The sequence below is a fragment of the Anabrus simplex genome, chromosome 1 (genome assembly GCF_040414725.1).
Source record: "Anabrus simplex isolate iqAnaSimp1 chromosome 1, ASM4041472v1, whole genome shotgun sequence".
Classification (NCBI taxonomy): domain Eukaryota; kingdom Metazoa; phylum Arthropoda; class Insecta; order Orthoptera; family Tettigoniidae; genus Anabrus; species Anabrus simplex.
Window position 1 is genome coordinate 404,064,515 of NC_090265.1, and position 15,002 is coordinate 404,079,516.

The following is a 15,002-nucleotide window of genomic DNA, read 5'->3' on the forward strand; positions in this document are numbered from 1 at the left end:
TATTTCAAACACCTTTAAAAAACACAAGTTAAAAGTAGCTTTCAAGACTGTTCACACCAATGCAAAAACATTTTTTAATTCTCATACTGTCAATAGCAACAAAAAAATCTCAAATTCTGGAATATACAAATTAAAATGCCAGTCATGTCTTTCAACGTATGTTGGACAAACAGGCCGTACCTTCAATATAAGATACTCTGAACACCTCAATGCCCTAAAGTACAACCGCTACTCAGCCATGAGCAAACATTGTAGAGAGAAAAATCACAAATATACAACAATTGACCAAGATTTAAAGATCTTACACTATGAACAGAAAGGTCCCTTACTTAATATACTAGAGAATATTTATATAGATATCTACCAATATAAATTATAGATGAGAAAGGTTCCACCTTATCAATACAAATTTATTTATACAAATATCTACAGTACCGGTTTCGACTCTTTACTGATAAATCAAGATATCTACCAATATAACAATTCCGTACACAACTTGAATGAAATCAATTAAAAGAAAAATATATTATTGGAAACCCGCTTATCTGTGAACAATTTATTAATGAAAATGAGTTTCACTTCCGGTATTCTAGAACAAGACCCGCCCTTCCTTCAACACCCTCCTCCCGTGACTCACCTTGTCCCCCCACCTTCGCCCCTGCGTCTTCATTCCCCCACCCAACCGCATCGGCACAGATACACGGTAAGCCACACACAAGCTTAGTTGTCAATGTGATTTGAGACTGACAAGAACATTTCCATTCGAGACGACAACTTTTATTTACAAGTAAGTTAAATGAGTTTTCTTTTCTTACATTATTTTTTAACTTGTTTTTCATCCACTCATAATTCCTTTTCTCATTACAGATGTCACACACATTTTAATCCATGGTATTGACAGTCTCAGTACACAGTGTTTTCATTTTAACAGTCAGTAAGTTTTATTTCACAATCAAGAACGACCCATCAGACAAGAGGACATTGTACCTCAATATGTTTTTAATTCCTTAATCATCATCACTGTCATTTCACTTCATCAAGATTCTTAATTTGTTTGTGTTATGTAATAATCGTTCTGCTACTGAAGATGGCCTTGAGAATAGGCTGAAACATGTATAGACTTTGTTCCATCTAAAAGATGAGTTGATTTGTATTGATAAGGAGGATTTTATAAATACTTTTATTTATAAAGCCAATTGTAGAATTATCATCCTACATGATAATTCTATGGCCCATGCAAGAAACTGCTTTCAGGAAACATGTATTATGCTCAAGATAGCAGATAGTAGAGCACCTAGCATACTCGCCAGATTTTTTGCCTTTTGATTGTGATTTGATCCCAAAATTAAAAGCTCTCGGTCTCATTTCAGTATGAGTCAAGGCATTGCGCGTGCAAATCCTCGTCATTGGGGGTCCTATCCGAGTCTGACATTGCTTCCACTTACTTGTGCCATCCTCCTCACTTTCATTTCATCTTGACAAGGGCTTGCTGAAACGTCAACATATTTATGATGTCAACATGGCTTAATATCCTGGAAGAAGAGCAAAACTTGTCACTTCATTATTTGTTGGCTGTGTGTTCAGTGATAAATGCATAGAATGTTTACTGTAAAATGCATTCCAACCAATCTAAATGTGTTACTGGTATGCAGGATGTTTGCACTGTCTATGAATGTAGTGTAATAGTTTTGTTTTTTCCAGAAAAGTTCAGTTTATTTATAAGTAAGTTATAGGGCATTATATTATATTTAGGATGTCTGGCCCCGTGTTAGCTGGTTAGTGAGCTGGCCTGTGGCCCAAAGTGTCCTTCATCGGTTAATTCTAGTGATGGGCGGTCTGAGACGGGGTTTCCAGATTTCTCGAGACTAGCGTAGACACTGTTTCTCACGAGAAATTTCGAGAGATCTCTAGAGCGTTGTCCCTGTATTGTGTGGTGAGCAGAGTGTCATAGGCCTGCAGGTAGATGAAGCTTAATGTTGTTTGTGCCAAGTATGCGAATAGCCAAGGGTCTTCTCCATTACGTAAATATGTGTCAACAGGCGACTAGGACATTCATTTCTTTCTTTCTACTGAGGTCTACCTTGACGCAGTATAACATAATTATAAAGGATGCGCATTCTGGCATTGTATGCCACGTTAAATACACAAACGGGTAGGCTAAGTACAGAAATACCTACCTGGATACCAGAAGTGTGCATTATTCAAACTCGAGGTGGGGCAAGATGTGCCTTTCTGCATATGCAATAATTTGCATATGCAACCACCATCATGCATTGTTTTAGTAGTTTAATAAAAACACTGGTCTTGTAAACCTATATTAAGATATCTCTTCTAAAATTAATGGCAGGAACCGATGGAGGCATATTGTCCACAAAAGTCCTACAAGGCCTGCTGGAAGGATACCCAAATGATGATGATGATTCAGCTAAGATGTCCACCTCAAATAAGTTGTGAAACATTCTGTTCATAGTTGAACATGCAGTACAAAATTTATCAGCACAACATTTCTATAAGAGAACATTATTTAATTCAATAACTGCTGATACACTATCAAGCTCACCAGGCAAATGCTGGGGCTGTACCTTAATTAAGGCCACGGCTGCTTCCTTCTAACTCCTAGGCCTTTCCTATCCCATCGTCGCCATAAGACCTATCTGTGTCTGTGCGATGTAAAGCCCCTAGCAAAAAAAAAAAAAAAAACCACTATCAAGCTTACACTCGTAGTTACTGGAACGTCGCACAGATCGTAGCTTAGGAGAATTGGTCTTGAGTGCAAGTTTTCTCGTAGGGAGTTTCATTATTATACTAAAACTATTTAATAACTCGTTTTTTAGTTGTTAACTCTGAAATGTTGGACACTTCCTGCTCAGTTGAACATTTAACTTAAACATTTTTTCCCTCCTTAATTTAGTTTAAATTATGTGACTGTTTTTCTAGGGACGACCAGCCCGTGTTCAGGTGGAATGCGTAGATTCAAACAGGAGTTTTCCAGTGCTTGTGGTGGTGAGGCAGCAGAAAGGTGTCTTATCATGGCAGTTACCCTTGGTTGTGGAGAGTAAAGGAGTAATGTGAGTAAAACATTTTCTTCTCACTGATATTCACTATTATACGTATGAATAAAATGCTTGAAATTGACAAGAGCACTGACTGGAAGTATTGTTGATGATCAATCAGTCAATACTGATCTGCATTTAGGACAGTCGCCCAGGTCGCAGATTCCCTATCTGTTGTTTTCGTAGCCTTTTCGTAAATGATTTCAATGACATTGGAAATTTATTGAACATCTCCCTTGGTAAATTATTCCAATCCCTAACTCCCCTTCCTATAAAGGAATATTTGCCCCAATTTGTCGTCTTGTATTCCGACTTTATATTGTGATCTTTCCTATTTTAAAGACGCCACTCAAACTAATTCCTCTGCAAATGTCATTCCACACCATTTCTCCGCTGACAGCTTGGAACATACCACTCAGTCGAGCAGCTCGTCTCCTTTCTCCCAGTTCTTCCCAGCCCAAACTTTGCAACATTTTTGTAATGCTACTCTTTTGTTGGAAATCACCCAGAACAAATCGAGCTGCTTTTCTTTGGATTTTTTCCAGTTCTTGAATCAAGTAATCCTGGTGAGGGTCCCATGCACTGGAACCATACTGTAGTTGGGGTCTTACCAGAGACTTTTAAGCCCTCTCCTTTACATCCTTGCTACAACCCCTAAACACCCTCATAACCATGTGCTGAGATCTGTATCCTTTATTTACAATCTCATTTATGTGATTACCCCAATGAAGATCTGTCCTTATATTAACACCCAGATACTTACAATGATCCCCAAAAGGAACTTTCACCCCATCAATGCAGTAATTAAAACTGAGAGGACTTTTCCTATTTGTGAAACTCACAACCTGACTTTTAACCCCGTTTATCAACATACCATTGCCTGCTGTCCATCTCACAACATTTTCAAGGTCACGTTGCAGTTGCTCACAATCTTGTAACTTATTTATCACTATAGAGAATAACATCATCCGCAAAAAGCCTTACCTCCGATTCCACTCCTTTACTCATATCGTTTATATATATAAGAAAACATAAAGGTCCGATAATACTGCCTTGAGGAATTCCCCTCTTAATTATTACAGGGTCAGATAAAGCTTCACCTACTCTAATTCTCTGAGATCTATTTTCTAGAAATATAGCAAACCATTCAGTCACTCTTTTGTCTAGTCCAGTTGCACTCATTTTTGCCAGTAGTCTCTCATGATCCACCCTATCAAATGCTTTAGACAGGTTAATCGCGATACAGTTCATTTGACCTCCAGAATGCAAAATATCTGCTATGTCTTGCTGGTATCCTACAAGTTGAGCTTCAGTGGAATAACCTTTCCTAAAACCGAATTGCCTTCTTCAAATCAGTTATTAATTTTGCAAACATGTCTAATGTAATCAGAAAGAATGTCTTTCCTAAGCTTACATGCAATGCATGTCAAACTTACTGGCCAGTAATTTTCAGCTTTATGTCTATCACCCCTCCCTTTATACACAGGGGCTACTATAGCAAGTCTCCATTCATTTGGTATAGCTCCTTCAACCAAACAATAATCAAATAGAAGACATAGAAGAAATGGGATTGTCGAGGAGGGAACCCATCTATGTGAAAATGGCAGGGAATGAAGATGTGGAAATTGTCCTAGGCCAGGTCCTTTTATGTTTTCATGGTTGTTGTTGAGCTTTTCTTTCTGTTGCTTCCTTTTCCCACACTGTTGTGTCGTTTCATCGTATTATATGTTCCTGACTTTCTATACATAACTTCATTTTTTCTCACAGGTTTATCAGGTGTGTATTCATAAATAATGTAATGTTCCAATGTACTCTGAAGCTGCTTATTTATTTTGTATTGTTTAATGGCCAAATAAATTAATGATAATTATAACTCATTTGGCAATTCAGTTTCAAGGCTTTATGTCTGTCTACCTTACAGAACTTAATTTAATTTTCAATATGATTACTGTAGGATTAAAAATGAGATGTCATTCTGAGCCTCATCATTTTTAGAGAAACGAAAAAGACTTGATATAGTTTGTTTGCATAAATGCCAAAGTATTATCCATTTATAATAGGAGGTAATTTATTCTACTGATTTATCATTGTGTTATGGTATATATATTATTTTGTAATAATGCTAAAAATATATAATTTCTAGGTACCAGTATGAACGCACATCACGTACACTGTGCCCTGATAACAACTATTACTTGACACAGAGCAAGGAGTTAAGAGTAACAAGTCAGGATGTAATTGTGAGCATTTCCACAGCAAGTCCACACAACCTGACTGTCCAGCTCACAGTGGTATTAGTTGAAGATTTCATTGTATCGTAAGTTGAGCAATATTTTGTTTTCCTGTTAGTCGAGAAATAAACCACTACTTTAGTAGTTCACATACAAAGTGTGTCTAAAAAGTATGGTGAATAAACAAATATCGCAGTGGCTACATGAGGTAACACTGCGTTCATGCACATGTGAATAGAGAGACATCTCGAGACTCACCTCATACATTGAACACATGGAGTTGAACCAGGTTATTCTGCTGCAGTTGAACATAGGGTGTGTGAAGACTTGTCATAGTGCAATGGAGCCATGTGTAAACATCAAGTTCTGTTACAAATTGGTGAAAACTGTGATGGAGACATGTGATGTTGGTGCAAGTGTACGGAATAAAATCCATAAGCAGAATGTATGTAGTAAACCATCAAGAGTTTCCTGTCCATCCTGAAAACTTCGAACCCATCGTAATCACATTTTCTGCTTACGGCTTCTGTTTCGTACTCTGCACCAACATCGCATGCATCTCAGGCGCTGTTTTTCCCAGTTTGTAAGAAACCTTCATGTTTGTGCTTTGCTCTAATGCGCTATGACACAGGTCTTCACATGCTCTATAGTAGATTAACATGCTTCAGCTCCGTGTGTTCAGCACTACATGGCGTCTCTCAAGATGTCCCCCTGTTCACATGCACGCAGTGTAACCACACGTCATTGCGATATTGGTCCATTCACTGTACTTTTTAGACACATTTTGTATATTATATACACTAAACTGGTGCAGGCTTTCATGGCTAATATCATTCGACAAGCTTTGATGGCTTTCCAGGATATTACATCGTGTAGACATTTTAAAAATGTTGATATTTCAGCTACACTACAGTAGCGCTTCTCAGGATGAAATGACACAGGCTGGTGAGCACATTTACTTTTATAGCATCTGGAATCTAGGTGGTGGTGCAACCTTTCCTCTCCCTTGTATTGTTGGTACTAAGGCCCTCTGTCCTCTGGCAGTGAGTAACGGTCTCCAAACTCTGCTAATCTGTAGGCCCTCTTCTTTCCTGTTGAAACAGTTATGCTTCATTATCTTCACAGCTTCTTAGTAGTGATGGGTGGCAGTCAGAAGTGTGATTTCCTCAAATTTCACTTCATTATTAAGGAAAGAAGGAGCATGCTTCACCACTGCAGATTTTTCTGGTTGGGTAAGACAATAATGATGCTTATGTTCTTTCAGCTTGGTGTTAATGCTGGATTTGGTGGTCCCAATGTAAACTTTTGCACACGAACAGGGAATATGATACACACCTGCTCTGGAGAGAGGATCATGAAGGTCCTTAACTGAGTTTAACTGTTGGGATATTTTCTTTGTTATGGTAAAGGCAGTCTTGATGTTGGGACACTTTAAAACCTTGCCAATTCTATCTGTTTGGGATGTATGGACGGTGTGGCTTATGTGTGCCTCTTTTTTTCTCCTCAGATCGTGGAGGAGACTCAATAGCCCTCTTAATCTCAGTTGTGCTGTATCCATTAGCTTGTAAAGCCAAAAAGAGATGTTCCATTTCGCTCTGGTATATCTTTGGCTGACTCAGTCTCTTGACTTACTAAACCTCAAACATCGTCTTACCGAGTCGATAGCTGCAGTCGCTTAAGTACGGCCAGTATCCAGTATTCGGGAGATAGTAGGTTCGAATCCCACTGTCGGCAGCCCTGAAAATGGTTTTCCGTGGTTTCCCATTTTCACACCAGGCAAATGCTGGGGCTGTACCTTAATTAAGGCCACGGCCGCTTCCTTCCCACTCCTAGCCCTTTCCTGTCCCATTGTCGCCATAAAACCTATCTGTGTCGGTGCGACGTAAAGCAACTAGCAAAAAAAAAAAAAAACACATCGTCTTTTTCTGTTTAGGGTGATGGTTGGTGTTCTTACTGAGATAGCAGTCGGTATGTATAGGCTTACTGTAAATGTGTGGGCCTTCCCTCTTCACAAGCACATCCAAGAATGGAAGTGCTCCCTCCACTTCTCTCTCCATTGTAAACCAGATTTTTGTGTGGATGCAGTTCAGACACTCGGCTCTGTAGTAGTTTTCTACCCCATATGGGCATAATATGAAAGTGTAATCGACATTGCTTGTATTTATTTATTTATTTATTTCCTATAACCTACTTGTAATTACGAAGGGTTTAGATATGTTTTTAGTTTTATAAATTTGTGAATTTTGTATAAATGAAAACCTCATATCTTCTATTTAACTAACTTTACAGGATTAGCAAAAAGCAATTTGCCTTTAGATTTCAAAGTTTCTCTCAATAGATTTATTGATAATTATGGTCCATAACATCTTCAAAACTTGCATGTATTGCCAACTTAAAAATATTTATTTAATATACCTGTTACTGGACACATGAGATTTTCATAATGGTTAAGAGTTAGGAATTTTTGTGGTATGGGTTTCTGCATCATAGACAATGGCTAACTACCTTAGTAAGTGATCCTGAGAGTTGGGATACAAGTTGCTATGGAACAGACTGGGCATCTCGGACATTATTTTGAGTCGTGACCCTTCTGGTGCTCAGGCGGCTAGGGCTATACAATTCACTGGTGGTCCCTAACCCATTAGAGGAGAGATTCTCACTGGGATTGTTTATATATAGGGTAGCATCCTGCTTCACAGAATTTTTACCAAGCCCGCTCATAATGTTTTAAGGGGCCTGGGAAGTGTGCAACCCTCATAAATGTATACCTTTGTTCAATATTAAATTTCTCTGGAATTTATGAACCTATTAGGTTAAAAATTTAACCTGTTATTTATTATAAACTGACAAATAAGCACACAATGTATCAATGATCTAGTTCAATTTTCTTCTTACCTATTAAGTTACAAATATTAGTCGGATTTAAAAATTCACAGAAATAAGTCTCAAATTCATGTTCCTTTTTCTCAGAAAGTATAGTACACTTTCTTAATTTTAATTTTTTAACTTAATTGTGACAGTATTATTTAGCTGTGGAAGTAGAATAGTTGCTCTAATTGTAATGGATGTTTTTTAAAAGTTTTTATATTTGTCCATGGTATTTTTTGATTAAAAATAGGCCTTAAATTTAATAAGAAAAAAATCATATTTTCCAAACTACTTAACTTACATTCTCAATTCTACTTCAGTACATAAAGTAGCATGTATGCAGTATGTGAATTACGTTTCAGTGTGTTATCTTTAACAAGTTCTGAGAAAAAGGAACATTTGATGATAAAAATATTATACTGAGAAAAATGCATTTAAAGAAAACTCTTTCATTTCACAACTTACATCAGTACATTCCTGGAGAATAATCATCATCATCTGCTTCTAGTGCCTCCTGGGTCTTGATTCTCTTTCTTTTTTCCACTCTATTTTCTTTAGATGCCAGACTGGCAGCTTTTTGGGCATTTGACACACGTTCCTTGTCAAATTTTCACAAAGCAGTTGTGGTGTTGAAACCAGATTTTATTTACAGTTGAACCTGACTTATACGTATATCAAGGGGAAGAGAATAAACTACTTGTAACTCAGAATTACTTAGAAATCAGACTTACGCAATACATCACATATTTACTGAAAAACCAATGGTGTAAATCCTTGCAAATAATAAATACATTAAGACATAAAATATTATTTTGAACTTGGCCCGGCCTTAAAGAAATAAGATAGTTTGGCTTGTTTCACTTTTCTTGCATTAAGAATATAAATCTCGTTTAGCAAACTTGGTAATGCATTGAAAGCATTTTCACTACAACTTCTCGCACTGATCTAACGCCTACACACTTCGATTGCACTTAACACTTCACTCAGTTCAGGTGTCAAGATTCAAGTCGTTATCTCCATCTCCAATGTCACTATCGCTTGTAGTTGGTCCATCACCGCCGCGTTGTTGGCATACATCAGCAATAATCTCTTCATCCGGTAGTTCTCCACATACAGCCAGATTGTCATCGAAATGCACAAAATACACCCACCGGTAGCGTTAGCTCATTACCAGACAAAACTTCGTCCCCATAATCATAATTAGAGGCAGCCTCTTTTCGTAAGACACCAGTTTTGCAGGGACACTTGCTGATTGTGGAGGATGACACCTGCTTCCAGGCAGCCGAAAAAAAAGTTCATGGCTTGTAGCAAATTAATGGAGAGAGGTTCATTTCCTGCATCACTCAGTGTTATTAAATGTTGAACCAGCATTTTTGTATAATGCACTTTGAAATTTGCAATGATGCCCAAATCAAGCGGTTGTAGAACATTGGTACAGTTAGGTGGGAAAAATTCCATTCGGACATTCTCCAGAACGATTTGAGTTGGATGTACTGCACATCGATCCATAAGATGAAGGATCTTCTTCTGTTTCTTTTTCATTTTAATGTCCAGTTTATTCAACCACTGTTCCATTGGATTCAACTTCCTTAGGTTTTGTTTTCGCATCCTTAAAACACCTCGGATTCTTCGATTTTCTTATCACAAGTATAGGAAGTTTGTAATATCCACCTGCATTGGTGGCGAGAAGTACTGTTACACGAATTTTACTTTTCTTCCCTCCGTGGCATGAGTCACCTTTTTCAGCTAATGTCTTATTAGGAAGGAGATTGTAGAATAGGCCGGTCTCATCACAGTTGTAGATGTTTGGAGGCTGATAATCGCTTACGATACCCGGCAGAACCTCCTCTTTCCAGTGTTGCACCGTGACGTCTGCAGATTTTGAGTCACCGCAAATTGTTCTCCCTGTAATTCCATGACGATATTTAAATCCTTGCAACCATCCCGATGAAGCCTTGAAAGCAGCAGTGATACTCATCATTTTAGCTAAATGTATCGCCTTTGCCTTCAGCATGTCTGCACTAATAGGTAGAGCTGCAGCCCGCTTTTGCTGGAACCATGTGAAAAGTGCTTTCTTCAAATCTACGTACCATCCTCTTGCTGACGGCTGCGTTTGCTGATTTGAACCCAGTTTAAAGAACTCATCCAAAATAGCGTTTCTTTTACTGATGACTGTACATAGCGTGGTATAAGCAATACCTAAGTCTGAAGCGAATTCAGTTTTTTTTTTTTGTGTGGATTAGCGTCCACTTCTCGTATAACTTTTCCCTTTTCTGTTCTCCATGGCTAATCAAAAGCAACTGAATGACAAAACTACTGTTCAACAGTAAACACCAGATACCGGCATCGTGGACATTTTATTCTCCGTTGTTCCCACGAAAGAAATTCTCATATTCAAACAAATTTACTGTATTTTCTTTTGTTTATGCACCGAAACCACCCATTTTGCTTACAATGTACCTTAATCTTTGGCGGCGTGTTAAAAACGACGAAGGTAGAGGAGGAGCGAAGGGGGCTCGTCTTTGTTAAGCCGCCAGTAAGTAAGGGTCAACAATGTCACTCGGCGAAACTCTCTGTTTCAGCACCAAAACCCGATCGTTCTATTTCAGCCTACGCCGACAAAGAGGAGACTTCGTAAATACAGTAGTTTCTTTTTAAAAACGCACATTCTCATTACAATTACGCAAAACTCAGTTATATTTCACTGGCACTTAATACGTATAACAGCGAATTACGTATAAACGGATTACGTATAAATAAGATTTAATTAACACGCTTTTAAATTATATTTTGCCGGGACCTAAAGGAAATTATGTACAAATACGAATTACGTAGAACAGAGTTACGTATAAATCAGGTTTAACTGTATTTATTTATTTATTTATTTATTTATATATTTATTTATTTATTGATGTCTTTATTTGTGGTGAAGTTAGGGCTCTTGGCCCTCTCTTACACTTAACCACACTATGCGGCTTAATACTGAATCCAAACATAATATTCTAACTTAACACATTGTATATAATATAATAGTAATATAACTTAATATAGTATAAAACTAAAAGATTACATCCTAAGTCTAAAATTAGAAAAATAATAAATAAATTCAGTATTAACTACTCTAGGTGGAATTCATAAAATATAACAGTAATTTATGTAAACTATTTACTCCAGACATTCACACATAACTACATGATATAGCCTACGTATTCAAGAGGAAATCTTTAGACTGTCTTTTGAAGGTAATTAATGAGGAACAATTTCTAATTTCAGGGGGTAAAGCATTCCATATTCTAGCACCCGACACAAGGAAAGAATTACTGAAGGCAGATGTATGATGTGGAGGTATTGCAATTGTTGACCCAGATCGCGTGTCACGGTCATAAAAGGAGGATAGAAAACGGAAATTACTGGAGAGATATTCAGGTATATTTTCAGTCAAGAGTCGATAGATAAGGGTTGATACATGGTGATTCCTCTGCTGCTCTACTTTTAACCAAGAAAGTCGTGCGTAAAAAGGGGATACATGCGAGGCAAAATTCAATGAAAAGATAAATCTAATGCAGGAGTTTAAAGCTCTCTGCAATTTCCTATTTTGTTCACTGGTAGCATCCAGCAACACAACATCACAATAGTTAAAAATTGGAAGTATCAATGTTTGAACCAGTTTTATTTTTAAGTTGAGAGGTAATACGGTCTGGTGAATCTTAAGGGGATGAAGTGATGAGTGAACTTTCCTGCATACATTAGTGACATGCTCATCCCAGTTTAAAGTTTCATTTATAGTGACTCCAAGGCTTTTTACTGATTTACAGAGTGGGATAGCAACGCCATTTAGTTGAATGACTGGAATTTGTAGACTGTGTAGATGGGCAAGCAGTTTTCTCTGCCCTAGTATGATAGCTTGTGTTTTCGTTGGGTTGATGGAGAGAGAATTCTCAGCTGCATAACAGCTGATCTGATCTAAGTTTCGGTTCATATTTTCAATAGCTGCATTTATGTCATTCACTTTTGTGTGGCAGTAAATTTGAAGGTCGTCGGCATAGAGATGGTAGTTGCAGTTTTTCAACTTAGAAGAGATGTCATTCAAATATAAAATAAATAACAGGGGGCCGAGTATAGAACCTTGTGGCACACCATTAACTTTGTACTTCCACTCCGTTCTCTTATCATTCATGACAACACACTGTCGTCGGTTATGGAGGTAGGAAGCGAACAGTTTGAGAGCAGCGTGGCTAAGATGGGAGGAATGCAATTTCGCTATTAATATGTCCGTACTGATAGTGTCAAAAGCGCTGCTGAAGTCTAGGAGAATGAGCACGGTCACTTTACGTTCGTCCATTGCTTTTCTTACGTCATCCGTAATTTTTAGAAGAGCAGTAGATGTACTACCGGTATGTCCTTTTTTAAATCCAGATTGCAGGTGATCAAGTAATGAATGGTGCATCAAATATTGGAGCAGTTGTTCATGCATGAGTTTCTCTAAGACTTTCGAAAGTGAAGAAAGTATACAGACAGGTCGATAGTCAGATGGAGAATTTGCTAGAGATGTTTTTGGTACTGGGAAAATTAAGGCATCCTTCCAAACAGTTGGGAAGTAGCCTTCCGAAAGACATGAGTTACATATGTGGGTTAAAATTAATACATGGTGATTCCTCTGCTGCTCTACTTTTAACCAAGAAAGTCGTGCATAAAAAGGGGATACATGCAAGGCAAAATTCAATGAAAAGATAAATCTAATGCAGGAGGCAAAAGATTTTATGCCCATCCCTTCCAGAAGTTTTAGCCTATCAACTGCTCCTTCATTAAAAGTCACCACAGCATCACAGACATCTACCACGATGTCATACTCTCTACTAAGACAGTTTTTGGTAGAATTTTCCATATGCAGTAATTAAAACTTTCATTCAAGTTCTGTGTGGCTCCATGTAACCATCTTTTCAACAGTTTGTCATCTGTCAAGTCCCTGTATACTGGTCTGATAGCTTCTGTTACTGTATAGGCAGTGAATGTTTGTGTTGGCATGTTGTACCTTCACTTTACACTTTCACTGTTTCCAGCAGTTGAACACTCATCCTTCAAGTAAAACAGTTTCTTACTGGAAACACTTTCGCTGCTTTCATGCTCTTCAGCATTCTGTATTTGTAGGTTAGAAGACGTGCACAGATTATTGTCATTACTGCTACTATTTAAATGCTTATTACCACAGAATTTACGCTTTTTAAACAGTCTACTGCTTCTCAGCATTGTTAAATAACTTCTGAAGCACACTTGGAATGGAAACACCACTAGCAAAGTAAGTTATAAAATTAAAACCTAATAACTGTTGCTGTTTATAAACAAGCATTCTCGCTGAACAAAACTGAGGCAAAAGAAAAGCAAAATGCGGACACAGGACACGTTGCCAACACTTACACATAGTCCAAGTGAGAATCTCTCTTCTAACGGGTTAGGGACCACTGGTGGATTGCATAGTCCTAGCTGCGTGAACACAAGGAGGGCCATGATTCAGAATATGTCTGAGATGCCCACTCCCATTCCATAGCAACTGGTATTCCGATTCTCAGGACAGCTTACTAGGCCAATCAGCCGTTGCCCATGGTTCACGAACTAGGACGTGACTACAGTAACCCACACCACAAATCATGGAAAACATGTGATGTTGAAAATTGTTATCTAATTTTTATTAATATGGGCAATTATGCAGTTAGCATACCAAAGATCTTTTTCGAGATGTGACGTTGGTGACGAGTATTAGCTCTCCCCAACCATATTTTGAAATCTGCATTCGAGTTTTTTAAAATTGTGTCATTCGGAATTATTTCAGTCTTGTATTCTACAAGTACCTTCTACGTGGCCTAGCCCACCTTATTTGATACCATCTTCATCATTGTTACCATGAGATTATATTGCTTTAATGTTTTCTCTTGGAATCCTTAACCTTGGTCTGGTAAAATCTCGTGCCGTAAATTGTAGCATCTTCTTGTGGGCGAGTCCATGACTCACTCTTTTCCGTTTGGTGGGCCATGCTGCTTGTTGGCGTGAGTCGCCATGCTTGAGTAATCACTGGAGTACGATGGAGGCAAGACGTGTTTCGTCCTCACTTCTAGATCACTTTCCGATCTACCACATGGATACTGGACAATAGTGTTTCGGCATAAGGATTTAGTCCTTAGTGCTCCTTAATCAGATTCGGGGAACATCTTTCTTTAATTATGAATTTATTAATTCCAAGTATATTTCTTTTAAGTGAGTAATGGATACTAGCATACTTCTGCAAACTTCAACAATGCAAGTAAGTCTCTTCTTCATTTCTGTCTTGGATCTGGTTCCTGCTACGTGAAGAAGTATGAGTTGAAAACCCTTCGTCTTGAGTATCGGCGTGGGTCTCGGATTTATTATGTCGTCCCGATTTATTTAGTTACCTTAGGTTTTTCTAAGTTGGGTTTCCAAAATGTACCTAGTTATACATCCAAACCATTTGGTAAAAAGAAAGTGTGCTTAATTAGAATTCTATTGAGTAACTATGAAACTTCTCTGTGTATAATTTTAAAACTATGCGAGATTTCACTTGGGTGCCAGTCCTTAATTTGTTTTAATTTCTTGTTTACCTCTGTTTCTGCTTATTTTATTTTGACCGTGTGCTTGTAATTTTTCCTTTTAACATTCATATTTTTCTTATTGGATCAGCTTTGTTTTGGTTCATGTTTCGGGGTTGCCAAGGTCTCTTGGCGTGTTTACGTCTCCTTGGTAACTGGTCCCGGTTGTGATTGTGACTGTTTGTTGTTATTTGGTGACGTTGTGTTTCTTTAAGGCTGTGCATGGATATTGTTCCACTTCTTGGGGATTT

General features: G+C 37.9%; 1 protein-coding gene across 1 annotated transcript in view; it reads left to right on the top strand.

The window, feature by feature from the left end:
- The window catches only part of LOC136856856 (SID1 transmembrane family member 1), a 162,472-nt gene that overhangs the window by 3,145 nt on the left and 144,325 nt on the right, over positions 1-15,002 (top strand). Inside the window, exons 2-3 of the mRNA XM_067135054.2 lie at positions 2,938-3,068; positions 5,197-5,370. Of these exons, the coding sequence (XP_066991155.2) occupies positions 2,938-3,068; positions 5,197-5,370 (305 nt within the window). The remainder of the gene's footprint in view (positions 1-2,937; positions 3,069-5,196; positions 5,371-15,002) is intronic.